This window comes from Takifugu flavidus, chromosome 3 (genome assembly GCF_003711565.1).
Source record: "Takifugu flavidus isolate HTHZ2018 chromosome 3, ASM371156v2, whole genome shotgun sequence".
NCBI lineage: Eukaryota > Metazoa > Chordata > Actinopteri > Tetraodontiformes > Tetraodontidae > Takifugu > Takifugu flavidus.
The window spans coordinates 9,738,085-9,765,619 of NC_079522.1; the positions used below are offsets into that span (position 1 = coordinate 9,738,085).

The 27,535-nt window shown below is 44.3% G+C and overlaps 5 protein-coding genes across 16 annotated transcripts in view; 4 read left to right on the top strand and 1 right to left on the bottom strand.

Moving 5' to 3' along the window:
* The window catches only part of LOC130523437 (collagen alpha-1(XVIII) chain-like), a 24,735-nt gene extending 18,721 nt beyond the window's left edge, over positions 1–6,014 (top strand). For 5 of the 12 annotated variants that reach the window (XM_057028760.1, XM_057028748.1, XM_057028758.1 and 2 more), the window contains 5 exons: positions 32–229; positions 353–462; positions 539–2,610; positions 4,181–4,435; positions 4,528–6,014. In XM_057028760.1, the coding sequence (XP_056884740.1) occupies positions 32–229; positions 353–462; positions 539–755 (525 nt within the window). In that variant the 3' untranslated portion in view covers positions 756–2,610; positions 4,181–4,435; positions 4,528–6,014. Of the gene's footprint in view, positions 1–31; positions 230–352; positions 463–538; positions 2,611–4,180; positions 4,436–4,483 lie in introns of all 12 variants that reach the window. The other 7 variants (XM_057028753.1, XM_057028749.1, XM_057028754.1 and 4 more) reach the window with 7 other exon arrangements.
* Positions 2,531–6,992, bottom strand: LOC130523442 (PI-PLC X domain-containing protein 1-like). The gene is made up of 7 exons (XM_057028786.1): positions 6,812–6,992; positions 6,549–6,685; positions 5,566–5,691; positions 5,267–5,422; positions 5,068–5,180; positions 4,497–4,567; positions 2,531–4,414 (listed from the first exon to the last, which is right to left on the bottom strand). Exons 1-7 carry the CDS (start codon positions 6,912–6,914, stop codon positions 4,158–4,160), a joined length of 963 nt encoding a protein of 320 aa, XP_056884766.1. The 5' UTR covers positions 6,915–6,992; the 3' UTR covers positions 2,531–4,157.
* On the top strand, positions 6,964–11,779 carry LOC130523443 (four and a half LIM domains protein 2-like). The gene is made up of 7 exons (XM_057028788.1): positions 6,964–7,850; positions 8,436–8,565; positions 9,238–9,405; positions 9,665–9,839; positions 10,250–10,419; positions 10,857–11,043; positions 11,410–11,779. Exons 3-7 carry the CDS (start codon positions 9,250–9,252, stop codon positions 11,559–11,561), a joined length of 840 nt encoding a protein of 279 aa, XP_056884768.1. The 5' UTR covers positions 6,964–7,850; positions 8,436–8,565; positions 9,238–9,249; the 3' UTR covers positions 11,562–11,779.
* Positions 11,780–12,977: 1,198 nt separating this feature from the next.
* Positions 12,978–16,064, top strand: c3h7orf57 (chromosome 3 C7orf57 homolog). Its single transcript, XM_057027802.1, has 7 exons — positions 12,978–13,044; positions 13,211–13,384; positions 13,542–13,629; positions 13,821–13,950; positions 14,455–14,519; positions 14,605–14,702; positions 15,058–16,064. Exons 1-7 carry the CDS (start codon positions 13,002–13,004, stop codon positions 15,114–15,116), a joined length of 657 nt encoding a protein of 218 aa, XP_056883782.1. The 5' UTR covers positions 12,978–13,001; the 3' UTR covers positions 15,117–16,064.
* A 960-nt stretch (positions 16,065–17,024) lies between these two features.
* aox6 (aldehyde oxidase 6) lies at positions 17,025–27,134 on the top strand. Its single transcript, XM_057026886.1, has 35 exons — positions 17,025–17,119; positions 18,340–18,397; positions 18,488–18,584; positions 18,725–18,833; positions 18,911–19,037; positions 19,952–20,013; positions 20,146–20,217; positions 20,311–20,391; positions 20,461–20,605; positions 20,686–20,778; positions 20,848–20,999; positions 21,140–21,233; positions 21,322–21,431; positions 21,544–21,728; positions 21,794–21,956; positions 22,038–22,112; positions 22,186–22,355; positions 22,421–22,547; positions 22,736–22,858; positions 23,159–23,255; positions 23,412–23,536; positions 23,623–23,756; positions 23,831–23,918; positions 24,019–24,126; positions 24,168–24,359; positions 24,430–24,657; positions 24,722–24,817; positions 24,924–25,052; positions 25,142–25,216; positions 25,304–25,356; positions 25,428–25,542; positions 25,620–25,685; positions 25,782–25,970; positions 26,082–26,249; positions 26,366–27,134. Exons 1-35 carry the CDS (start codon positions 17,066–17,068, stop codon positions 26,414–26,416), a joined length of 4,011 nt encoding a protein of 1,336 aa, XP_056882866.1. The 5' UTR covers positions 17,025–17,065; the 3' UTR covers positions 26,417–27,134.
* Positions 27,135–27,535: the final 401 nt, after the last annotated feature.

Sequence of the window (27,535 nt, forward strand, 5' to 3'; positions counted from 1 at the left end):
GAGAGCTGATGACGCTGCATTATTCCCACAGCTTCACCTGATTGCCCTGAACGCCCCTCAGACCGGCGCTATGCGGGGGATCCGTGGTGTTGACTACCTGTGCTTCACACAAGCTCAGGCCATTGGAATGAAGGGAACGTTCCGAGCCTTCCTCTCATCCAGACTCCAGGATCTCTACAGCATTGTCGGGAAAAGGGACAGAGACAGACTTCCCATCATCAACCTGAAGGTAGGATGGATTTTTTTTTAAAAATAATCACATTTTAGACGTTTTGATGATGAGGTTATTTCAGTTTATCTCAGTCACCAACCTGAGTGAATCTGCTCTCCTCCCGATTTGTTTGGTCTTCAGGATGAGGTTCTGTTCGACAGCTGGGATGCCATTTTTAACGATGGTAGAATAAAGGACAACGTTCCCATCTACTCGTTCGACGGCAGAGACATCCTCAGCGATGGCGCATGGTGATGGCAGCGGCAGAATATCACAAACTTCTGAAGTCGGAGGAAAACGAAAAGAAATAAAACTCTTTCTTTCCAGGCCGGAGAAGATGCTGTGGCACGGCTCCACTGGTGCCGGGCAGAGGCACACGGAGGACCTCTGCGACGCCTGGCGTTCTGGTGACCAGGCCCAGAACGGCATGGCGGCGCCTCTTCACGCCGGCAGCAACCCCCTGCAGCAGCGCCCTGGCAGGTGCTCGAGCGCGTACGCAGTCCTGTGCATCGAGAACAGCTACATCGGCCACGCCAAGAGATAGACTCTCCTGAGGCGATACGGGCCAAAGAAGGCATCCATTTTTGTGTCTGTGTAAATATGATTTTTTTTTTTAATGTTGTTTGTTAGCCTTTCTATATGGTGCTACGCAGGATGATTCCCCACGATGAGTCTCAGGTGACCTTCAGTAACCTTTCAGCAGCCATTTTGAGCGTCTCCATGTCTGTGGACATGCTGTGACAGGTGTTTCATTACTTTGTCATGACAGCAAGAGGTTATGATATGTTATGTAAGTTGATGCAAATATAGAGGTTAGCATTCTTGCTAGCTTTATGGTAGCTGGCAAAGCAGAGTTTTACTGTCAAAAAAATCTGTCAGCAACAGGCAAAAATATCTGAACCTGGTTTAATCTGATTTTGTGCTGCCTTCATGTTTTAGAAAGGTTCCTTTTTTCTTAAACTTCCTGATCTTTAAGTATAATGTGCCAGTGATATAAATACCAAACGGCAATTATTCAAATGAATCCTCTGGTTTAAACTAATTTTGTTTTGTTTTATAGGGCTTTAAATGAGAACTTTCAAAGCTGTTTTATGATCATTGTGAAGAGAAAAGTTGATTTCTGACTTTTGCCTAAAGTCAAATGGATAAAATTCTCAAAAAAGTTTATTTTCCTCAAAATCTTTATTTATTTGTGTTTTTGCTTACAATTTAAGGAAATTCTGTGTTTCTCTTGGAAATGTACTAAATATTTTCAGGAAGATTTTGAGGAAATTTCACAGATTTTCTTTCCCCCCATAATTTTGTTTTAATACCTGTCAACCTGACATGGAGAATCTACTGTGGATGATGCAGACCGGAAAGTGTTTTTCCTCCACAGTTTGTTTCCATTTTTTTTCTTCATTTGGGGCTCTGCAGAAACACAGCAGAGCAACATTCTATCATCACATATGTCAATGTAATTGATTTTTTTAACAGGTTATTAAAAGACAAGACTTAAATCTGATTTTCCACAAAGTACCTTGATTTTCCTCCATTTATCAGGTAATTTAAATCTAAATACTTTAAAATATTTTCCACCAACTGTAATTTGAGGCACTATCAACCTAAATTGGGCAGTTAGCAGCAGCAAAGAGATATTATTTAATTGTTCTCTCCGCATTTTCCCCATCAAATGTGTGATAAATATTCACCTGCCTGACTCCTGAAAAACCTTCATTAAACGTCTGTCAGTTTCTGCCCAGAAGAGATGCATCCATAGATGTTCCATCAGTTTCTGTCAGTAGCTTTATTTGACGCTGCAGTGAAACTATTGAAAGGTTTTCAGCAGGTTAAAGGAAGAGTTTGATGAGATTTACCTGCTTGTATCGACTCTGACAGGTTTATTAAGGATGGAGATGCAAAATAAAGATGCCTTGTCTCTCACTGTATCAAGTGCACACACTCTACAAATATTTTTAGTTTCTTTTTTTTAAAAAATGCATGATTACTCTATTTAAATAAACATTTCAAACTGGTTCTGGAGGCAAAATTGTCTCCACACTCTCGTTTATTCTGTGTAAAAAATGATATGGAAACTAAGACAACTTGAGTAGAATTATGATTAATTAGAATCTAACAGTGCAATATCTAAATTTTCTATTTTAAATTTCTATTAACATAAAGAAAAAGCTTCTTATTTACCCTCATCGCCCCAAAAACATCTAAAAGATTTCTATTGTAAAGTGTAAGTGATGACCGAACAACAATCAAAGTAATCTGTCGGTTCACTAGATTCGACCTCTTGTGCACTGGTTGGTTCTGTTTTAGGCGGAAATGACGTCATGACCAGAACCCAAAGGATTTTATTAGACGACTCTAGTTTCTGCATGTTGGAACACGGAACATGGAATTTCAGTGCGGTGAGTCCAACAATGACTTTAAACGCTGAATCTTTTAAATTCACGGAGTTTTGGGAGAAACGCAATCCTGTTATCTCTATTGGACAAACAAATCAACGCTAAAAAAGCATTAATGACATACGTAAGGAAATAAATAGTAGTTTTGTTTTTTTTAAACTAGACTTGAAACTGAATTGATTTGGACATACAGTATTTGCTGCAAATGCATTTATGGAATCAACAAACGAGACGAAGAAACTCTCCAATGTTGATCATTTCTTCTCCATTTGTTCACGTTAATTTTTAAAACACGTCATGAGGAAATCGGAATTGCGTTTTTTTAAAATGTTGGACTAGAGAGGGAACCTCCTTCCAGCAGGTGGACCCCTGGACAAGGGGACACTGTCTGCGCGTCACTGTCCTCTGCCTGAATACTAGTTTCCAGTTCTATTACCCACCTGCCATAAGTTATGTTCAGTCGAGCTGCTGCTCAGTTTTGTTATTGAACTTTTACATATTTCTATTATTTCTTTACCTTGTGTGCTACTGACTGTCACTTTTACCATTTTATTACTTTGTGTTGGTACAATGTGAAAACTTACCTGGCCAATAAAGCTGATTCTGATTCTGATATGGAACCGCAACAGGTTTTGGCCAAATTATATATTATCACAAAACAATAATACTTTATCTATATTATTATCTACAGTACGGTCATAATATGCTCTCTAAAAATTCAATGTCTTTTCATATTTGGTCATTTCCAAATGTTTTTCTTGACATCGCAGATGACGTAGTGAAAACCGCAGCTGCCTGTTTTACACACTTTGGCCGGCAGGGGGCTCACGCGCACACGCCGCCTCCAGAAATGAAGCAATTTGCTGGAAAGCTTCACCAACACTCTTTTACTTGATCTGTAAAAGGCTGTCTGCGGTGAACAACCACCAAAATGCACCCAAATTTAGAGTCGATCCGCCCAGCCACACAAAAAAAGACATTTCTGAGCAAAAACAAGTATTTCCTTCAGTCTTTACTGGCTCTGCTTTAGGTTTGATGAAAGCAAACACTTTGGTTTGATAAAACTTCCAAATATCACAGGATTTCCTTCCGCCAGAGGTTGCTTTAGCTTCTGGTATGTTCTGTTTTTTTGTTGTTGTTTTTTTGCTCTGTGTGTCGTCAGCTTTTTTGGCAAATCACCATTTATTCAGAGAAATCTATTTATGATGGCTGAGCAAACCTTCAGTGAGTTTTTCCTGCCAAATATCATCTTTAGAGCCAAATAAACAGTTAGCTCATGAAAAGCATGACTCAGAAATGTATAAAAAAAATGAAAAAAGCTGAGGACGCCTCAATTATCACGCAACGATGGCAGGAATAACAAACTACTGCGAGGAGGCAGTTTCACATCTCGGGTATCACAGCATCTAAAATGAGAGCAGAGGGCTGGGTGAGGCATTGAACAGTGGCTCTGCCGCTCCCCTCTGAGATTACACGATCGGCATCGTCGAATCAAAGCCTCAGATGCCCCGAAGAAACACGAAACCCCACCGAGGTGGGACAAAATGGACTCATCCCGTCTCCACTCTCACAGGATCAAGCAGTTTGTAGTTCAGCCCAATCACCAGGGAGCAGAACTGGCTTCCGCCCACAAAGTCGCAGCAGAGGACGTTGACTCCACCTGCCTGATCCCCGGGTCTCTGTCTGCTCGCCCAGCGGAGCAGTAGTGAGAGAGCCCGCCTCGTCATGGTCTTCATGCTCTGGAGGGGATGAAGCAGGACGTACGCGGCGTTCTCCGTCAGGTTCAGGCCACAGACGTAAAAAGTGGCTGTGAAACACACAAAAACAGGTCAGGAAGCTGCAGCAGTTGACTGCATCACCTGAATCTCCATTTTAGGTTTTGGTTTTACCTGGTCTTCCGCTGCACTTCATGGCTTCCAGGTAGGAAATCACCTTCTTTGGGTCTGAACTGTCAGCATACCTGGGCACAGCGCCCCCAGGAGGACAAAGATTTACTTTAGGGTACGTCGACCATCATATAGACAGAATCACATTCAGTCAAAGTGTTTACAGCCTCCCAATTTGCCCCTTTTAATTATTTTTTTTTTTGAAAACAATGCCTTTTAATGACTTCCTCACCCTGAAATGACTTTTCTTACCATTACTAATAGCAACACACGACTTTCTGCAGCCCATTTCAATGATGCTGACATGGGTTTGGTGCCACAAACAAATGGGTTGTGAGGAAGCAGGGCTCCTTTAGGAACTGGTAGCAACGACACTTATTGCTTTTTAACCTCCATTTGATGCAAAGCAGTGATAAGTTTTTGTAGAATTCCGAAATGTACATTTTTCAGTTTTGGGAATCTTTGACCCACTTATAACCTTCATTGAAAATAAACTGCTTGGATTTTAACACAACACTGAACATTTTTGTTCCCATATGTGCAGGTGTGGAGGCTGTGGGAGAGCCTGTGTTACCAGTAAGGGATCCCAGTCCATAGCTGTGGGTACTGCAGCGCCATCCGCTGGTCATCATAGGAAACGACAAGCTGCTGACGTCTGGACCAGCAGGAGCGCAGCGTGGGCGCCTCCTGCACACAGTCGCTTACCTCAGGAGCTCCGTCTAGAATTAAGGCAATCAAATCCTGAACAATCATCTCTCTGTGCGTCTGTTTACCTGAGCTGAGCAGAGTTTCTGTCCAAACAGCCTGATGATGAATTCCACCAGGCTCATGTGATCTTCATCACTCAGTGACTCAAAGTGGGAGCAGGAGATGATAACGATCTCCTGGGGATGAGCATCCAACCAGATGGAGAGTTCATGAAGGGCCTCCTACACACACACACACACACACACACACACACACACACACACATACAGAGTAACCAAACAGCCATATATTGTAGTGCTGTCATTCAGTGCGGCAGGACAATGTAATACTTCTTTAAAATACTGTACGTTGTGTGTGTGTATACCTTGACAGTAATCAGTGTGTAAATGCCATGAGCAAAGAACAATTCGCGGAATCCTCCTGGCTTTTTGGCAATCCGGAGGTCCAAAAAACGAACTCCAAGGTCACACTGGTCGGTGAGCACAGAGGTCTACACACACATATTTTGAATTAGTTTTTCCCTCTGGATTTAATTTACAGGGGAATGAGGGAAACAAGAATGAGATACATATGCAATTAAAGAAACAATTTTAGGATTCTAATTTGTTCGTGGATTCTAATAGAATGATCCCAGAAGTTACTTATGCAGAACTGAACAACAGACTCATGAGTTGTGTTAATCTGAGACCGTCTTGGTCTTGGACTCGTCACTGGCAGTTTTTTTTTTTTTTTAAGTCAGTTTCTTTCACTTCTCCTGTTATATTTCAGTGACATCAACATATATTTTAATAAAAGTCAAATGTTCAAACTCCATGTTTAGGTGAAGACTTTAATTTGAAAGAACTCTTCAGGTCAATAGCAGAGCTGATTAAGCCAGGTCGGACTGGATGTTCTGGGGTTTAAACCTTGAGTTCTGCAGATTCATTGAATTCAGTTTTAAAACTTGGAATTTGTGGAATTATCTTCCTAAAACGGGCCTCACTTAATGCACACAATCAGGTCATGGGATGCAGTTGACATACTTTTAAATAAAATATAATTACCATTACACTTCATGTAATAACCCTGGCACACTTTGTCGACATGGATAAATTGAATTTCGTTTTTCCTTGGATGAAATTGATCCCAATTTATGCAAACTGTTTTACTTGGATCCCAAAACTGAATTAGCGCTTGAATTTCTTATTCTTTGAAGACTTTAGTAGAAATGAATTAGCGTGTTACTTTTTTTTTTTTTTTTTTTTCCTCCCACGAGTAACTGGAAAACAAGTCTGTGCTTTTTTTATGCAATTCAGTGCAGGGAACATGTGTTTGATTCCCAGTCCTGGAGCCCAGGTCATCCCCTACCTGTGTGGTGGCCCAGCGGGACACACAGGGCCGAGTCCAGCAGGGAGCCAGCCTGTCAGTCACCCTGAGCAGGCGGGGCTCCGACCCCAGCACAGGTGAGGACAGGTCGAGACAGAAGGACATGCTGTCGTGGCTCCCTGCGGCGAGAAGAACCCGTTAACTTAGCGCATGAGTCTCGGCATATTTTGATTTCATTTAATGAAAGCAAACATTTTCCGGCTGCGCTGCCGGAAACGGACGACTTCCGCCGGCCTTCGCTTTACCGGGGATGGCTAAGTCCCACAGCGGAACATCGTGCAGCGCCACGGGCAGACGGGACATCCAGTCCGCGTTCGGTCCGAGCTGGAGTCGCTCTTCGTCCTCCATGTTCTTTAAAGTAGCCACGGCGTCCCTGTTGGCATCTTTACCGCACTCCCATTTCCGTGTTTCACGTCTCTTGACAGCACTTCCGGCTGGGACCTTCAGAATAAAGGCACACGAGTGACTTCGAAATAAATTTCAAGAGTTGTAATAATTTGAGTGCGACTACTTTTAATATGAGTAATATGAGAGGACACGCACAAACTCAAAATATACCGCTTTTTTCCCCCCAGAATATCGGGAGTGATGGATATTATGAGCTGCAGCCAATTCCTACACAGTAATTGCACCAGGCGAACTTCAACATCAGAACTGTTGATCACAAATTTGTTGATGTAATAAACAAAATTAGTCACATTAATGCCTTTTAAAAGTTATTGTTAGATTCTGCATCTTAAAAAAATATGTGCTTTAGCATTCCTCTCCAAAGTGCTTAATAAGTTATTGCTGCCCTACCTCCACGTGATGACCAACCCTGTTACACTCCAGATTATTACATTAAGATGCATTAAAACAATCTGTTTTGAAGTGCTGAATGTTGAGAGTGCTTGACCAAGACAGTGTATAGCGATAGCATGTGCATGCGTCTAAAGCACCGTATAAAAAGTCATGCCTCGTCTGAGGACACTAATAACAAACTGAAAAAAGAGAAGAGTCTTCACTGGTAAAGCATCTGACTTTAATATAAATGAACTTCTGGTTAATTGTAATTGGATCATAGCTGTTTTTCCCTATGGTGAAATTCCCAGTAATCGTAAAAGTTTTAAAACTAAAAATACCCCCAAGGAATTCAATGTCTTTATGTTCTCTCATGTTCTCTGTTCACATGGCAGCATGCAGAGAATAAGGCGGTGGTTGTTTGGAGGAAACAGCATGGCTGTACATACAACAGGGTCACCACCAAAACTCCCTCCAGTCCTGGCAAGAGGCCAGTTTGAGAAGGTCGAATCTTCAGTATTTTCTGATTTTTACAAAAGAATATTTAGGTGTTTAGTGAGGTTTTATGCTTTCAGATGGCAGAAATGATGACATCCGTCCACCCAACAAGCCGTGTTAGATTTGTTAACTTCTAGACTATTGACATGGTTTAAAAGACGAAACCTTTCATGAAACTCATGAAATCACATCTTTTATTTAATTTGAACACAGATGCATTCTTTTGATGATCAATTATCAATCAGGGTAAATATGCAACAACTGAAACCATGTTCGTTCTCTCTGTGGAATTAGGTTTACAAAGATGTCAGGGCGCTTGGCCTTCTTGCAACGTGTTAAGCAAATGGTGATCATGGTGCAGGGTTGTTGATTTATTCTGACATGAAATTGTTCTTTTATGCTGATACTAGACATCCATCAATTAATTTTCCTTAATTTTCTGACCTTTCTGATCTTGGATATGGCAAAGCCCATTTATGACTACAGCTGTCTCATGACTTTCCTCACTGATAGAATTGATTATTAAGTTGTTGGTATTAGTACGAGACAGCTGTTTCAGAACTTGAGTTTTTGTTTATTTGAACTTTATAGGGCTCTAAACTTAACTGGCCCCGCCCAGTCTGGCCCTGCCCCCACCCCCGTGCACTTTGCTGGGATTTTAAAGGGAGGAGGAGGATGAGCGCTGGGTGGAAGCCTCTGATTCCTGTCGCTACCCTGGGAGGTAAGACTTCTGCTTCTTGGTTTTCACTCAATCATTGTCAGGTAGTTTGGGTATTTCTTTTCTTCTCATCAGCCAAATTTTGACTTATTTCCAATCGGTGGATTCCCAAAATCTTTTCATAAATGTTCTCCTTTTCTTTCAAATCATCAAATCTTTTGAATTAATATTTACTAATGTAGATTTCACCTTTGTGTAGACTGACAACATAATAACTTATTTCTTGGAGTTCAGCTCATGCAAAATGTATTTTAATTTCCAAAATCGAAGCCATAATGTCTCTCTCCACATTTAAATTTTCCAACATTCTGATCCAACTTGATTCCGCGATCTCTGGTTCATCTTTGTCTTCTTCTGTGCCTCGGACCGTCTTTTGTGAAGGCATCTCATTGGACATGTTGATGCTCGTCCTCCTCCAGCGTCGTCCCGACTGGCCTTTGTGTCATCTAGAATTTTTGATTCTCCTCTGTTTTGCTGGACCGTTAATGTTGCTGAGCTCGTTATCTGTTTAGGATTTATGTCACATGATGCCCATTAGTGGAGGCTGCAAGTGACATTCCACATGTTCCTAATTTGCTTTTCATTTGATTGCAATAATATTTGATCGCATTAATATATTAAGATACAGCACAGCCCTGGAATCCCAGAGAAACCTTGTTCTCCATGTCTTAACAGAAGAGATCCAAAATGTCTGAGTGCCTCGACTGCGCGGAGTGCAAAGCGTCCCTGTATGGGCAAAAGTACATCCTGAAGGAAGAGAACATGTACTGTATTGGTTGTTATGAGGCCCTTTTCTCCACCACATGTGAGGTCTGCCAGCTGCTCATCAGCTGCACCAGCAAGGTAAACCACGGTGACAGGAATTTCTCTGTACTGGTGCCTTTAACATTCTTGAGATGCAAGATTTGAAAGAACAAAGTTAGTTTTCTACAAACTGAGCTGAATCACTGAGCCTGCTGGATTGCAGTCCGGTGCTTCTGCCCAGCACTTTTATCCATGGTTATGAAACTGATCCAACTACAGTTCTGCCTTGAACACAGACAGGAAGTACATTTTGGGCTTCCTGAGATGCTCACTGAACCAAGTATCTGTGGCTCTGCAGGATCTGTCCTACAACGACCGCCACTGGCACAGCGAATGCTTCTTGTGCCTCAAATGCAGCCGTTCTCTGGTGGACCGGCCGTTTGCCACCAAGGACGACATGTTGATGTGCGTCGAGTGCTACAGCAACGAGTACTCCGCCAAGTGCCACGCTTGCATGAAGACCATCATGCCAGGTAGAGCTGTGAGCAAACACCGCAGAAGCCCCTTGAATTTTTTTAGATGAAACTTTGAAAGTGTTGCTAATGGGACTCTTCATCTCTGAAAAGTTCCATCCCTCTTGGGAATTTAACTGGTAATAAGGTCACGTCATGGTCCGTCTTGGAACATGAAATCAGGTGATTTGGGTTTACTGTGACTGCAAACCTGCTGATTCTACCCTCCTTTTATCAACCTCCATTTGCTGTTTGTTAACAGAAATCAGCACACTGTCATTAGCTGTAATTGAATGTGGATGATACCAGTAACTGCAGAATACTGAGAAGAGCAGGAGGAGGATTTAATAAGTACAGTACATATGGAAACTGCAGTTCCTGATTTGGTTATAACAGTCCCAATGACGCGTTTCTCCCTCTGGCGCAACCAGGCTCCAAGAAGATGGAGCACAAGGGCAACAGTTGGCACGAGAACTGCTTCACCTGCAACCGCTGTCAGCAGCCCATCGGCACCAGGAACTTTGTGCTAAAGGACACCAACAACTACTGTCTGCCCTGCTATGAGAAGCAGTTTGCTCAGAAGTGCTTCTACTGCAAGATGGTAAGATGACAAAGTGGATTAGGCCTGGATTGAACTTGTTTTTATTTTTCCTTCTGTACATCTGGCACCGTGTTCTCTCCCCAGAGGCAAATTTTAACATGCAGCAAGACTGAGGCTGACCGGTCATCTGTTTTTTATTTATTTGCTACGGACAATGTTCATTGATTAACAAGTGGCTGTAAATAAGCTAGACTTAGCTACAAATGCTAATTATTACTTCTGCCTCAGATTTCGGGCGGTTCTGGACTCTGGAGGAACTTTTTTGTCACACATCAAAACAAAGGGGCTTTCATCATAAAGTAATGTTATGTAACCTTGTAATACTGCTGCCTATATGTATATACACGCTATACTATAGGTGTAAGTCACAATATGTGGGGAAATCAGGGCTTTGTTTCTAGTTCTGTTCCTAAAGTCTTACATGAAACCTGTTTTAGCCCATCACCACAGGCGGTGTGAATTACCGGGACCAGCCCTGGCACAAGGAATGCTTCACCTGCATCGGCTGCAAGGGGCAGTTGGTTGGCCAGAGGTTCACGTCTAGAAACGACTTCGTCTACTGTCTCAACTGCTTCTGTAACCTGTTCGCCAAGAAATGCGCTTCCTGCACCTGTCCGATCAGCGGTAATATCCACCTGACCATAAAACTCTTCAGAGGAGTTTCAAAGCACAAAGAAATCTTTACTGTTGTTGGTTTGACTCTCAACAAAATGGCTGGCACATGTCCTGGGCAAAATGTAATCAAGTTCTGGTGCAGATCCAGATAAAGCGATGTTTTAAAGCAGACCCTTGAAGGTTCGGTCTCTGTGAACTCGTGACTTGTATTTCCCACATGACCGTCTTTCCATGCTAATGTTTAAGCAACTTGTATTAAGCTTCTCAATGTGAACTTAGTGATGTTAATGCGCGCCACCTCACATATTTGTGAGAGGGCAGTTTAGCAGTGACGCCCCCTCATCCTCATTCTTGTCCTCCTGGCTCTGTTCTCAGGTCTCGGGGGCAGCAAGTACATCTCATTTGAGCACCGTCAGTGGCACAACGACTGCTTCAACTGCAAACGTTGCAGCGTGTCCCTGGTTGGCCGAGGTTTCCTGACATCCAAGGACGATATCCTCTGTCCCGACTGTGGCAAAGAAGTCTGAGAACTGCCACCGATCAAACACCAAACACCGCTAACATTGTATCGTTTAACGGTTTCTTAAACATTAACGTATTGCTCTTGCTGCCCTATGTTCTGATGACAATGGACCAAGGAGGAGCTCATTAAATTTTGGTGATGTTCCAGATTCCAGAGGGACTTTGATTCCAAAGAAGCTTTAAACGTAAACCAACCTATTATGCTATGTAATCTTGTATTACTTCTGCTCAGTATGTGGAGAAATTACCTACTTGCCTGACGTCTGCGCTCTCTGAGTTCAATGAGAATGTGCACAGAATGATGCTGATGTGTTAAAACTATACACAGTACACAAGCCCTATATATATATATATATTTTTATTTTTTTTTCTCCTCATAAACTTTAATGTGATTTATTAACTTTAAGACTTGAGTTTGAAAATCTGGGTGGGGCAGATTCAGTCCTCAAACATCCTCCTTCCAGAAATTCTGTGCTAACAAAGTGCTAATCTGAATGACACCACTTAAGTTGCAGGTGGCTGCTTCATTGTGGCAACGAGATTGAAATTCAGATAATACTGTTTTTATGATGTTTTACTGCTTCAGGCGTCGTTGCTGTAACTGTTTATTCTAATTACATACTGAAAGTGATGTTGGTGAAATGCATGCAGACCACAATAAAGTGTCATGATTTCCGAGGAGAGCTTTTATTAGGATTATTTATTCCATCATTTGTTTAAAGACAGAAAGTTGCTTTGAAAATCTCAGTGTAAAAAGCATTTTAAAATAAGCCCTTATAATTCTTCAGCCTGACAGTTTCGCAGACAGCGACATTTGTAATTTTATTCGTTTTAAGAATTCCGGAAGTGGGTGACAGGTGCCACCGGAAGTAGGTTCGACCCATTCCAGTCCAGTTGAACAGGCAGAAGCTAGCGGAATTTAATTGCGAGAAGTAACTTGTTTATTTCAACATACGAAGGGGAAACGTAAGATCTCTGTCCGGTTCTGTGTGCATTTGATTTTAATCATTTAACCAGCGGCGTTGAGTAAAATTAGGTCGACACGAGAACGCCTCTGCGGCAAGTAGTTAGTGTAGCAGCCGAGCTAGACTATCTCCGCTTTGTTAGCATCATCGATCCGCTAAAATTATAATCGACCACCGGAGTTTCTTGTGGATTAAACAGATATATATCCATAAACGTCGGTGTTACATTACGTTCCATAAATAATCTGAAATGATTATCCTGGATTTGAAATAAATCTGCTTGTTTTATAACCGCTAGCCGTTTTTGGCTAATACACCCACGTCTCGCTCGTGCGGCCATAGATATATTTCTTAAATGTTTCTTTTAGCACGGTTGCTATGCGATGACATCTTTCAGAATATCGTGTACTGGGTTATAAAAGCTAATCGGGTGTTTTTTTTCCCTCTGGTTGTCAGATTGTGTTTGTGCCGTCAGCAACAATGAGCACTGCTGTACCCAACCATCGACGGACAAAACCTGGTGGTAGGTCACGGTTTTAAACCTAAAAAGAAACTAAATTGTGTGATTAAAAAAAAAAAACTTCCTTAAGACATGAGCAAGACAGCGTTTATATGTACCGACCAAAGCAGCCTTGACAAGCATCATTTGTGGGGAATCATGCCGTGACATCTCGTCATTGTCATTGCAGGCATAAAGCCCGGGGTTGTGCCAGCTGGTGTTACTGGTCCAACATCTCAGATCCCTGGTCTGTCACAGAGCGCTGATGACAAGTCTCCGGTGGAAAGAACCACCGGTCGGCGAGTTGGTATTTTTGAAACAGACTCCGACTATGTCAAGCTTGCCAAGAGTGGTGGGCACAAAGGTAACGTGATGGATGGCATTTTGTAGCACTCAGACAAGCACAAAGTTTAATCTGTCAAACGTTATTGGAATGAAGGGATTGTTGTAGTTCAGCAGTTTCATGCTTTGTGTTGATAATTGTGTTGTTAATGTTCCGGAACACCGTTTCCTTCGTTCAGGGTTGTTAAGTCACGACGATGTCGATGAGAAGCCCACCAAGCAATACGCTCCGAATTCGACCTTTTTTGGTGACGATGACTCAAGGAGGTAAGCCAGCTCAAAGGAGGGGATGGCGTTTGGCTACATGTGCGTTTCTGAAATGTTTCTAATGCTCTGGGCTGGAAAGTCATTCAATGGTTAAAAACATAGAAATAACGATGGACTCCGTGAGCGTCGGGCCGCTGAACATCCAGGTCCTGATGATCAGTCCTTTCATCTCGGTGGTTTTGTGATTTCAGCGGAAGCAAAGCAACATCGCCTGACAACCATGTAAAGGCTCACATGAAGCCTCTGACTGCGCCGTTTGGCACTGATGATAGTGCGTCCTGGGAAAAAGACAGAGATAAATTTTCCCCTGATAAACAGAAGGTGACTGGACCCAAGAGCTCAGTGTTTCTGTTCATCCCTTTAATTCCACCTTTTTGCCATCACCTGTCCTTTATTGTTACCTCCGTTTACTTCATCCCTTATTTATTTATTTTTTTTGTGCCATTAAAGCATCGGTATTGTTAAAACTGAAGTATATTCAAAGCTGTAAATCTTTAAAGGAATTTCTGCTCAAAAAGCAAATCTTAAAAGGATTTTTTAAGGAAATATAATCCAAGTCTGAACTGAATTGGTGAGGCTTGTTCGCAAGTCTGAGGACGACCCCCCCCCCAACGATCTGTGTATCTGGTTCATAATAAACCAATTAAAGAATGACCCAACAAAACCATTTTAATTTAACCTCTTTTTTTCCAGCCATTCTTTTCATTTTCATCATGATTTACATCGCATGTTTAGTTTTACCTCATGATATTACTGATCGGATCATTTGTACTCTGACGGGGGCTGTTGATGGACAACAAAAACGAGATGTTCTCCCTCCCACAGGCTTCTCCTGATGGCATCTCTGATGAGATGGAAGGTCTGACTGTGACCAACAAATACAAGAGAGTGTGGGTGAACTACTTCCTGTCCGCATGAGCTCTTTGATGTGACTGCTGGATCAAAGCTGACAAGGATGTCATCATTTGTCTTCAGGTGCTTTGACAAGAAGGCTGTACCAGTCAGCATGACCAAGCTGCTGAGTCACGGCTACGTGGAGGAGAAGAAGACACCCAACGATGACGATACGTCCAGTACGTTTTTGTGTTCATACCAACCTCGTGAAGGATATTTAAAATGACGTATATATTTAAAGGGACCTTTTCACTCCCAAGGAAAATTTAAATGGTACAATAAAAGATGAGTGGATGGTTAGAGGGAGAACAGGTTCTGCATAGATGAGCTGAGCATTAGTTTAAAAAAAGGGAGGGGGGAAATGAGATTGTTGGTGACTGTATTTACTGTTCTTTTGATATTATTATAAAATAAAAGGGTGAATTTTTTGGCTGGCCGCTTGATGGAGCCTTGCTGAGCCACGTCGGACATTTGTATTCTGGTGGGACATTTTTGTCTCTGACTGTGTTGGTTGACACTGGTGTGTTTTTCCAGGTGTGACATCGGAACAAACGAGCACCGTCGCCACGGAGGACGTGGACGAGCTGGAGTAACGCGGATGCGGTTCGTGGCTCCACAAACACGCCTCTCTTCTTTCTCAGAACCACTCATCTATTGACGGTTTTGTACTCCTGTTTATGCCAAACTTGTATTTATTTCTCTCTGTGGACATGTTTGTCCTCGCTGTGTCTTTGATTTCTGTGTTTGTGCATTTGAAAGACGTCTGAGTTGTTGGTTGCCGTCACTGACGTGCTGACGAAGGAGCCGGTAAAGTTTTAAACGTGTTTGTGCTCATGCAAAGTGCTTCTGCTGAGGTGATGTGTTCTGCTGCCTGTGGCGACGTTCACGCTTGTTTCCATCAGTTTTAAACCACAAACGTTGGATTTTGACACCAACTGAACTAAACCGTCCACGTAAACCTAAATATCGTTAGTTTTTAGAGTATTTCCAGCTTTTCTGTGACCACAGTTTGCTGCCAGCAAATATTAAAACAGGAGAATAAAGAGCCACGTTAGTCCCCAAAGCTTTTCCTCAAGAAGAGAGTGTTGTATCAGTGCACTATGCCTCCCCAGACAGACGTTGCCATGGCAACAGTTTGACTGTGTGGTCACAGGAAAGATTCACTGTTGAGATTTTTAAATTCCTGAGTCCCAGCGACTTGTGCACGACTCCGAACCGTCACTGGTTTTACTCATTTAGCCGATAAGGGACATTTGGACCTGAGACCTGCCGGGACGTTGGTCAACTGGAGCTCTTACAGCTGGTTTAAGCTGTGTTTGTCCCCACAGACAGCTCCCATCTGAAAAGACTCCCCGTGTTCGCTCCTCACACCACGTGCACTCAGAAGAAACGAAGATGTCTTTTTTTTTTTTTAAATTCCAGTGCAGTTTCCAGGTGGTTCCTTTGTTTTGTCCACACAAGGACGCTGAAGACAGCAGCTGTTTGAGAGAAGACCTCTGTAAACATCCAACTTAATTTCAATAAACAAGCATGTGCATGGACATGTGTGCTGGTGTGGTCTTTCAGTTTACACGAGCATTTTAAACGAGGAAAACTACTGGAATGTCCAACAATTGGTCACTGTTTCCAAAGGTTGGAGAGACTCAACAGCGTGACGGAGCCTGTGAGGACGTCTCTTACTGCTGCCCTCTTGTTTTTACCCAGCGTCCGGTGCTGTTTACAACGTAGCCTGGCAGGATCTGCAGATCTGAAGCCAGTGTTTGTCTGTCCAATTCACTTTTAGACAAGCTGGACAGATGTCTGAGTGGAGAAGCGATAGTCCCACCAGTCATGGACGGATAGTAGTGCCACCTGTTGGAGGGTTTTCTTTTAAAATTAAAGATAGGACTCTAAAAAGTTTTAAGTGTAAATATGTGCCTTTTCATTTGTGTACGTGTTTATTAGAATCTCAGTTTTGAAGATGATGTTGATATTTTTGTCCAGTGCTACGAGGACAAACGTCAACACAGTCCGTTTCATAAGCGGTGGGTCACAGTTCAGGTTAATTATTAAACACTATTAACAGACGGCACCAGTAATCTCAGGAGCCCAAAGAACCACAACTAATCAACGGAAGAGAAAATAAATGTTTATTTCAGAGGCTGCTAAAAAGCAGTCATATATTTCATGTCGATTAAAAGTCGTTTTCGAAGAGTCCTAATAGCTAATTAAAAATAATCATTTTTCCATGAAACATCACTTTAAACAGAAATCGGTTCTTGTTGCATGTAGAATATATTTTTTGAAATACGTAAAATGAGTACAATTTTGAACACGTTCCCATATCCCGAAATGCTGTTAAATTGCGGTCAAATGTACTTAAATAACCGAAAATAGGTTAAAAACGTGGCTTGTGCATCATCATCTCCTTCTAATGTCATTGATTTGCATAAGACGCTTTTATTTTTGTAACTGCAGACTGCAGTTACCGGAAGTCATATGGGCATATAAACTTCTTTATCTTGACTTTAGAGGGCAAAAGATTCCGACTTCAGGCGCACAGATGTCGACTCAGAAGCAAGGAGATACTTTGTGCTTTTTTGTCAACGGAAAAAAGGTAAAATAGGCGACACACTGAGAAATTATCGGATTGTCGTAATTATTATGGAAGCGTAATTTTGGTTGTATTTTTGCCATTTTCTTTCCGAGAAGTTTTCACCTGCAAATGTGACAAAGAGTAAAAATTGTTGACAGTTGAGTTCCCTATTTACGACGAGAGTGCAAGGGAAGCTTAGTTTCCTCTAAATTGTCAAACAGCTAAATATGTTTAAATGTCATTAATTAGACGTGCGTGGGAACACTTTCATCTCAAAGACGAGATCCTTCACGACCCGCTGCTTGTCACAAGTCCACTGACTCGATTAACTTTGTTCACATTTCACACAGTCCCGTCCATAGTCGAGGCGTCCGTTCACTTCATTGGGGATGCATGGAAGCACTTTTCATTGGATAAATGCCACTATTGTCTCAGGGTCAGTTTAGGTGAAGGGAGCGCTGAGGAACTGGGCCGGACTGGAGGCTGGACTTCAGTATTGGGAGCTCAGTCCCATCGCAGAGTTTGCTTGTGAAGTCAAAAGACAAACTGCAACCCTGTCTTCATCCACTTAGAGACAGCAGACTGTAGAGGTACCCAGATTCCTCCAGCTCTTCTGGGGGGATTTTGAGGCGCTCCCAGGTACGGTGAGTCGGACATGCCTGGTCCAGGGAGCATCTGGAACATATTCTGGAGCCACCTCGGCTGACTCCTCTCCATGGAACGAGCAGCGGCTCCTCTCTGAGCTTCTGCTGTTTCCTCGAAGTATCCCTTCCACTGTCTGACAATGTTTAGGTCAACATTGCCAAGAGAGCGTTGCCTCCTCCTCCAGAGGGGTCAGCATTTTTTCAAGGCCGACCGATAGTCCTCTCCATGGCCTTACCAAACTCCTCCCAGACCTAACCTTTACCTCCAAGATATTGCCCATGAGCACTCTCAAGTACCCCACCCAGGGACTCTAAGAAGGAGCGTCCTTTGTACTGCTGCTCAGCTTGTAGACACAAACAACAGCAAGGCACCTGTCTCCGACCCAAAGGTGCAGGGAGGCGACCCTCTCGTTCACCAGGGTGAACTCCAAACACATGTTGGCTGAGCTGGGGAGCTATAAGTAAAGACACACTGTTTACACTGTAAATAAAACTGTGCAACTAGTGGTAGCCACTTTAAAGAGACAGTATGGAACCAAATAACTTGTTGACAAAAGAGATTGGAGTTTAAGATTACTGAAATTTCCTCTCCCCCAGGTTACAGAGAACCATGCTGACCCTGAAACCATGCTGCTCTCCTTCCTCAGACAGAAACGTATCCTTCAAATCGGCAGCAAACCCTTTGTTTGAGTCGCTCGTTCCTGTGTTAGCGCCACCTACAGGCTTTCCTTCACTCTGACTTCAGTGAGGCTAACGGGATCCAAGTATGGCTGCGGAGGCGGAGGCTGCGGCGCGTGCACGGTCATGCTGTCACGCTATCAACCTGCGACCAAAACCATCACGTATCCTTGCAACAGCTGGTGGCCTCCGATCGGCTCGGCCGTAGTCAGAACTCCTCATCGTCGATGAGATCAACGACACTTCCTGTTTCGGCTGTGCCAGCAGTCCTGATACAGCAGCACCGACCTTCACTCAGCATTAGACACCTTTCCGCCAACGCCTGCCTCCTGCCAATCTGCCAGCTTCACGGAGCCGCTGTGACCACGGTGGAGGGCATCGGCAGCACCAAGACCAGGCTCCACCCAGTGCAGGTGAGACGACTGAGGAGGAAGAGTGTTGCCGTGGAGACGAGCTCACGCTCAAGTACGGTCAATGTTTGTGTGTGTAGGAGCGAATAGCCAAGTCTCACGGCTCCCAGTGTGGCTTCTGCACGCCCGGGATGGTGATGTCCATTTACACTCTGCTGAGGAACAAGCCCAAACCCAGCATGGAGGACATCACGCAGGCGTTGGCTGGTCGGTCTTCTGATTTTCTCAAGTCCCCCAGGTTCTCATTTCAGAACCAAAGGTTATGTGAATACAGGAACAATATTTTCAGGAACTGGTAGGAAGTGACATCCAGACACACCGTGGTCCCATCTAGAAGGGCTAAAGGGCTAAAACAGGAGCACGTTTCTTTGCCCTTCCACATACATCCAAGGAAAAGCTCTGTAAATCAGGGATGGCAGCGATCTAACCAATAATGTTCCTTCAACCAAATTCTGCTGGATGTCGGGCTCAGTTTTGTGTCCTGTCACATGCTGACACGAAAAGTCAAAACCACTTAGAAGCTTGTTTATGTGTATATGCTCTAAGATGAAAATTCAAAGTTATTGAGGGCAGTTTTCTAACCCTCCACCATCATGGAAGGGCCAAAGCATGAACGGTATATTTATCTAGAGGCCAAAGTTGCTCATCCTACCATGAACTCCACTGTTATTTCATGTTTTGCTTATTGTTAATTTGTCACCAGAGATGTTAGCGTGTACCAGGGATTTCTGTCAGTCTTTAGCTGGGATTGTTCCTACCCTCGTTGGGCATTCTGAGCTGTGCTCTTTAGTCATCTTTACAGGACGACGGTATTTTAGAGATACTTTTGAAACTCTTTCCAGCTTCATGCGAGTCAGCAGTTGTTGATAGGAGGTCTTCTGAGAGCTCTTTTGTGCGAGGCGTTGTTCACATCAGGCAGTGCTTCTTGAGAACAGCAAACCCCAGTCTGGTGTGGGTTCTTATAGGGGAGCACTTCAATGTTTACATCTTGTGTTCAATAAAAACACAAACACACTTATTTGTCTTCTGTATTCGTTTAAGCAGACTGTGTGTGTCTGTTGTGACTTAGATGTGGTTTATGCAGAAATCCAAGTAATCCAGCAAGGTTCACATCCTTGCAGGTAATTTGTGCCGTTGTACTGGATATCGACCCATCATCGATGGCTGCAGGACGTTCTGTCAGGTACACCCACCTTTCACGTGTGCAGGTGACGTCAGGCAGAGGAAGAGTGCTGATCTGGGACGGTTGATAATTCTGTTTGGATGAATGGTTTGTCAGAGCTGGTAACATTAATAATCTGTGACGATGAAACAGGAAGCTAAGTGCTGTGGAGCCGACGGGAATGGAAATTGTTGCCTGAATGGAGAAGAGAAGGTTCTAGAGCTGGTGGGTTCTTTTTCATATTCTTCCAGTTGTTTCTTCGTTATTCGTCATCTCGTGCCGGTGCAGTGTTTTATGTGACCTCACTTCCTGTTTCAGGAACCGCCCCGCTTGTTTGACGAGAATGACTTTTTGCCTTTGGACCCGACGCAGGAGCTCATCTTCCCACCAGAACTAATTGTGAGTGGGTTTGAGTGGTGAAGCGTCTCGTGTGTTGACGGTGCTCCAACGGCGCCTCTTCATCCACAGTTGATGGCAGAAACATCGAACCCAAAGACTCTGACCTTCTTTGGGGAGAGGGTGACCTGGGTGTCTACTGCCACCCTGGAGGATCTGGTCCAGCTTAAGTCCATGAACCCAAAAGCCCCACTGATCATGGGAAACACCAACATAGGTGAGGCCGACTGAACAAGCACCAATGCAGCATCTTCAGACCCGTGAAAGTCTGTTTCCTGTCTCGGCTTTGTGTTAAAGGTCCCGATATGAAGTTCAAAGGCGTTTTTCACCCTCTGATTGTATCTCCAACCAGAGTTCTGGAACTGTTTGAGGTCAATCAGACCCATGACGGTGGGTAGTCACTTGATCAGGATCATGAGAACCTCAGTTTTACTGGTGAACACACTGGTTGGTCTGCAGGTGTTTGGGTCGGAGCAGGATGTAGTCTGTCTGAGCTGCAGTCTCTCTTGGCCAGTCTGGTTCTGCAGTTTCCAGATGAGAAGACGGAACTCTTCAGAGCTTTGATCCAGCAGTTGGGGAACCTGGGAAACCAGCAGATCCGAAACGTTGCTGTGAGCAGTGCTAGCATACGTGACTGATTGTTTTTATAGGGAGCTCTATATCTTTATTTTGGGCACATTTTAGATAAAATTTGGAAAGTGCAGCACATGATTGTTACGTGTTTTTTTTGTTTGTTTTTTGCCCCGTCAAGTCTCTTGGAGGAAACATTGTGAGTGCATATCCAAACTCAGACCTGAACCCACTTTTGGCTGCTGGAAGCAGCAGAGTTAGCGTTATATCAAAGAGTACGTTTAACCGTCTTCTGGAAGATTCTCTGAGAAGTTGGGTTTTCTTTCCTCCTGATGATCGAATGGATGTGTGTGACCCCACCAGGAGGACGCCGCATGGTTCCCCTGAACCAGGATTTCTTTGTGAGTTTTGGGAAAACTGTCCTGAAGCCTGAGGAGGTTGTTGTCTCTGTCTTTATTCCCTTCTCCAAAAAGGTAAAAATGGTCTTTAGCTCTGCCACTAACAATGGTGATGAGATCTTAACACCGGTTGAGATGACTGACATCCATATGCTGCGTCGATGTGTCACTCTTGTTTTCCTCTCAGGGGGAGTTTGTTCGAGCTTTCCGACACGCTCCGAGGAAGGAGGGCTCTTTTGCCACCGTGACCACTGGGATGAGAGTGCTTTTCGCAGAGGGATCAAATGTGGTTCGTGACATCAGTATCTACTACGGAGGAATGGGAGCGACCATTGTTAGCGCCGCCAAGACCTGCTCTGTAATTACGATGAGGTTGGTAGTTTTAGATCATTAGAAAGAAGCTTGGTTTAACTTTGAGCTAACAAAAATATCCTTAGGCCTTGGAATGATGAGACCCTCAATAAGGCCTACAACGTCCTCCTGGAGGAGTTGGACCTCCCTCCGTCAGCTCCTGGAGGAAAGGTTGAGTTCCGTCGCTCCTTGACTCTCAGCTTCCTCTTCAGATTCAACCTGGAGGTCCTGCAGAAGTTCAGAGAAATGGTGGGACATGTGGGCTCTTTGTCAGCTGTGAGATCTTCTCAACAGTATCTCACCAAGTTCTTCCTTTTTTTCCCCCCCCAGAACATTACAGACAAAATTCCTGAGAAGATCGAGCCTCTGCCCAAAGAGATCGACTCCGGCCTGCAGGAGTTCCAGGTCTGAACCTCCGGTTCAATGAATTTTGCAAAAAGGTTTCATACCTGGTTGTGTTTTAATTTCTCCTCCTCAGCCTGTGTCAGAAGACCAGAACTTGCAGGACCCGGTGGGACGTCCCCTCATGCATCGCTCTGCCATCAGCCAGGCCACAGGCGAGGCCGTGTACTGCGACGACCTCCCCATGACAGACGGGGAGCTCTTCATGGTTCTGGTCACCAGCTCCAGAGCACATGCTAAAATCACGTGAGAGGATTTCCAGTTTCCATTCCACCTCTGAGACCCGGAGTTTACTCCAGCTGTTCTAACAGGGGAATGGACGTGAGCGAGGCCCTGCGGCTCCCAGGGGTGGCCGACGTCATCACTGCAGCCGACATCCCCGGGCAGAAGGTCCGCATGCTGTTTGGATACGAGGAAGAGCTGCTGGCCGATCGTCAGGTAGAGTCAGAGTCTGTTAGACTCACATCAATGTCTGTGTTCACCTGGTGGCGACCTTAAAGGCCCAAACCCTCAATGGTCACATATAGAAACGGCTACACCTCTGACATGAAGATGAGTTCTTTGTCCAACTTTTAACAAGGAGAGAAATCGCTTCAATGCCTAAAGTAGCTTCGCGTTGGTTACAGGTGTCTTGCATTGGCCAAATGTTGTGCGCTGTGGTCGCTGATACGAGGGAGCACGCCAAACGAGGAGCGGCGGCTGTGAAGATCAGCTATGAAGACCTGCCAGATCCCATTTTTACAATAGAGGTCAGTGAAGAAGAAACAAGATCAGGCGGTGCCCAGAATTTAAACAGAAGGATTATTATACCATACCTGAGAGAAATGGGATGGTTTTAATTGAAAAACGGAATGTAGTTCCTTCAGCACTGAAATGAAAAAAAAATATTTTTTTTTTGTCATTAGTTTGAATACTGAGTTTAGGCTCAGTGGGCCAAACACAGAACCTTGTGAAACACCATAATTCATTTAGATTACTATTTAAACTTAAAAACTACTCAGCATTGCAGCTTTTGAAATTGGTGAAAAGTGCGGTTTGTTTTGTGACAGGAAGCTGTAGCCAGGTCGTCCTTCTTTGAGCCTCAGAGGAGGCTCGAGAGGGGTAACGTGGATGAAGCTTTTAACGCCGCTGATCACCTGTATGAAGGTAAAACCTGTCTACGAATGGTCGGGTTCAGGGTTGTGCTTCATGTTTTTGAAAAAACTGGACCCACTGAGGCAGTCCCTCTAGCTAGCTAACATTGCTTCAACAAGCGTTGGGCAAATACCTGATTTGGATTCGTGTCTTCATCAACTTTTTCAGGAGGAATCCAAACAGGAGGCCAGGAACATTTCTACATGGAGACCCAGAGCATACTGGTCATTCCTGCTGGTGAGGAAATGGAGTATAAGGTTTACGCTTCCTCTCAGTGGCCAGCGTTAGTTCAGGTGCGCAGCTTTTAAATGTCAGTTTCACTGAGAAGTTTTCAGAAAGAATTATGAAATACGTTTATCTGTGGCTTTCCCGATACCAGAGTGCAGTCGCGGAGACGCTGAACATCCCGTCCAACAGAGTCTCCTGTCACGTCAAAAGGATCGGAGGCGCTTTTGGTGGGAAGGTCACCAAAACCTCAATCCTGGCCTGCATCACATCCGTGGCAGCCTGCAAGTGTGTTTCAGCCTCCGATCACTCTTCAAGCCTGGAGAAAGAAGACAGAAAAAACCCTGTGTGCTTTTTCTCAGAACCGGACGTGCGGTGCGCTGTGTCCTGGAGCGAGGCGAGGACATGCTGATCACAGGAGCTCGCCATCCTGTTCAGGGAAAATACAAGGTGCCGCACCATGTTTTATTTTGGTTTGAGTTTCCAATGAAGGTGATTAAAGGGCTCCCCCTGGTTGGGCTCAAGTCTGGTTTTGGTGCCGCTGTTTTAGGTGGGTTTCATGAATGACGGAACGATCTTGGGTGCAGATTTCCAGTTCTACGCCAACGCTGGGAACACCTTATGGGTTTGTAAAAGCGCCGTTCCTCACTGTCTGCGGGTCTTCCGATGGTGCGTGGCAGAAGTCTTTCCCCCTTCCAGGTTGCAGAAAAGATGCTGCTTCTTCTCGACAATATCTACAACATCCCCAACCTGCGGGGCCGTTCTGCCGCCTGCAGAACCAACCTGCCCTCCAACACCGCCTTCAGGGGCTTTGGTGTGCCCCAAGGACTACTGGTGGTGGAGAACATGTTGAATGACGTTGCCATGGTTCTGGGATGTCCTGCAGACAAGGTCAGACGGCGTCCTGTCAACCTCCGGGTCTGATGACACTCCAGCTCGCTAACCTTGATTACTGCTTCAGATTCGGGAGGTCAACATGTACAAAGGTGAGTCCGTCACGCTCTGCAAATTCAAGTTCAACGCGGAGAACGTGCGGCGCTGCTGGGACGACTGCAAGAGCAAATCCGACTACGACAACCGCCGCTCGGCCGTGGACCAGTTTAACCGGCAGAACCGGTGGAAGAAGCGGGGCATGTCCATCATCCCCATCAAATTCGGGATCGGTTTCAGCGAGAGCAGCCTGAACCAGGTCTGTTGATGACGTCGTGGCACCAGTGAATACAACAACTTTAAAACCTGCTTTCACGCAACAGGCGGCGGCGCTGGTCCATATTTACAAAGACGGTTCTGTTCTGGTCACTCACGGAGGGGCGGAGATGGGTCAGGGACTTCACACCAAAGTGCAACAGGTACTGAAACCTGGTTGGTTTGAGACCTTCAGACAGCTCGTCTGAATGATGTAGAGCTCAGAGAAGCAGACGACCAAGAGAAAATGGACTTTTTGTTTCCTGACAGGTGGCGAGTCGGGAGCTTCATATCCCGCTGTCAAAGATCTACATCAGCGAAACGAGCACCACCACTGTTCCCAACACCTGCTCTTCCGGTGCATCCTTCGGGACCGATGCCAACGGCATGGCGGTCAAGGCAAAGTCCTTCTGCTCCTGTTGCTCCTTCTTATATTGATGTCATGAGTTATCAATTCAGTGTAATTAAAGGTTTGTTCTTCTGCTCAGGATGCCTGCCAGACTTTGTACCAACGACTGGAGCCAATCAGGCAGAAGAACCCCAAAGGATCATGGGAGAGTTGGGTATGGATTTTAGAGTCCGTATGACAGACCCTGAAGTTCCGGTTCTGCCAGTCGTTCTTTAATGTGACCCTTCTTCTGTGTTCTTAGATCAGTGACGCGTACTTGGAGAAAGTCAGTTTATCAGCCACAGGGTTCTTCAGGTACGACAGAAAACAGGCTCCTCCCACCGGATGTTTGTCCCAGTCGTGGCGTTGATGGCGTTTGTCCGCAGGGGTCAGGATCTTTACATTGACTGGGAGAAGATGGAGGGCAAGCCTTTCGCGTACTTCACATACGGAGTCTGCTGCTGTGAGGTGGAGCTGGACTGCCTCTCCGGAGACTACAGGGTCAGACCAGGACTGAACTCGGAACACTTGCTGACAGTTTTTACCTGCTAAGTTGATGTTCAGTCGCTTTACTTTAGACACTGGGGGCTGACATCGTGATGGACATCGGGAGAAGCGTGAATCCGTCTGTGGACATCGGCCAGGTTTGTTGTCCAGGCAGGAAATGAAGAAAAACTCATTTATCTTGCGGGTCTATGGGGGAATATTTCAGATTTCTCCGCTGTTTACTCGTCTGTCAGATCGAAGGAGGGTTCATGCAGGGTTTGGGTCTCTACACTCTTGAGGAGCTCAAGTTTTCCCCCTCTGGTCTTCTCTACACTCGGGGGCCGTCTCAGTATAAGATCCCTGCCGTCTGCGACGTGCCGCTTCGCTTCAATGTCTATCTGCTGCCTGACTCCCACAACCCTCACGCCATCTACTCATCCAAGGTGAGACCGTGGTCAGAAGTTCTGATCCAAGAACATCAACATGTGTTGTAAAGAGTTGGCAGCTGCAGGATTCAATTTAACCCCCCACCCCTTGGTTCTCCTGTTCTTCAGGGCATTGGAGAACCCACCGTCTTTCTGGGCAGCTCTGTGTTCTTCGCCATCAAAGACGCCGTGGCGGCTGCCCGCTCTGAGTCCGGGTTGGTCGGCCCGTTTTCCCTGGACAGCCCTGCGATTCCAGAGAGGGTCTGCCTGGCCTGCGTCTCGCCGTTCACTCAGATGGTAAAAAGTGGTTATACAAGTTATTTTTTGATTCAGTAATTTCAACTCAACATTTAGGTTGAAATTTAGGTAACAAAACAAGAGGATGTTGATTTATATTCCTGTTTTCTCTGCAGATTCCCATTAATAAACCAGGATCTTTCAAACCGTGGGCTATAAACATCTAACTCTGGCTCAAGATAAATGTAGAAACGATTCATTCATTTGCTTCACAATTAGTAAAATTTTAAGAATGTAATAAAATTACTGTAGGGCAACCTAAAAATGAGTGTATGCAATTATGAATATATAATAAGCAGGTAGATTCAGGGTGTGAGGTGATTGTAACTCCCTAGAGTTAAGTCAGTGAAATGATCTGTTCTTTTTGACATTGACTAATTTACTACTGCATATACTACACAAATTTCCATTTTTTTAGAGCATTATAAATTAGAAACAGAAAATGTCTGTAGAAATATGAAGGCATTTTACAGGTGACACTGCTGTTCCATGATAGAAATTGGAATGAAATTATTTTCTCAGAAATGTCATCATTCTTGCAAATTAGATGATGTCAGAGTACCGGTACATTTTCAATGGATTTTAAACAGTTTTATTCGTGTTTGACATGGAGCACAGATGTTTTTTTCCATAGCTCATTGTTGGCGACGTCTTGTGTATTTCCAACAGTTTTTTGGAGAGTTCTTATGACAGTTTGTATGAATAATCCTGGGAGGAGATGGGTGGGGAGAACGTTCCAGTAGAGGAGCACATTCCTGATTTTCTTTTCATAAGGAATGCCTAGCCAGCTTTCTCATGCAACAATATTTATCTCAAACAGTTGTCCAGTCATATACTGTAATCTGTAATGTGATAAATGCAATAAAAGACCGTGAATCTGTAAAAGCTGCAGGACAATTTGTGTTTTGCAGTAATCAAAATGTTAGATGTTTCCTCTGTCAAATGTGGATGTTCCAAAATATAAACTAAAATAAATCAGATTTCTCTAAATATACCCGTTGATAAGACTCAGAATGACACAATGAGACTCTAAAACAAGATAAGAAGTTAAAAGGAGCGGAAGATACTGCTTCGATCACCGGTAATGGTCTTCTCATTCAAGTTTATTTGCTCCAGTCAGTAACCGCACTCGGCCACACGGTGTCGCTATTCCGCTGGCTGGGCGGCGCTGAATTCGCGAAACAATTACGGCAAAACGGCGCGAAATGTTTGAGTTTTATGGACAATCGTTTTCCCACAACGCTGCTTGGTAAAGTAAATGCGTTTTTAAAAAATAAAATAAAATA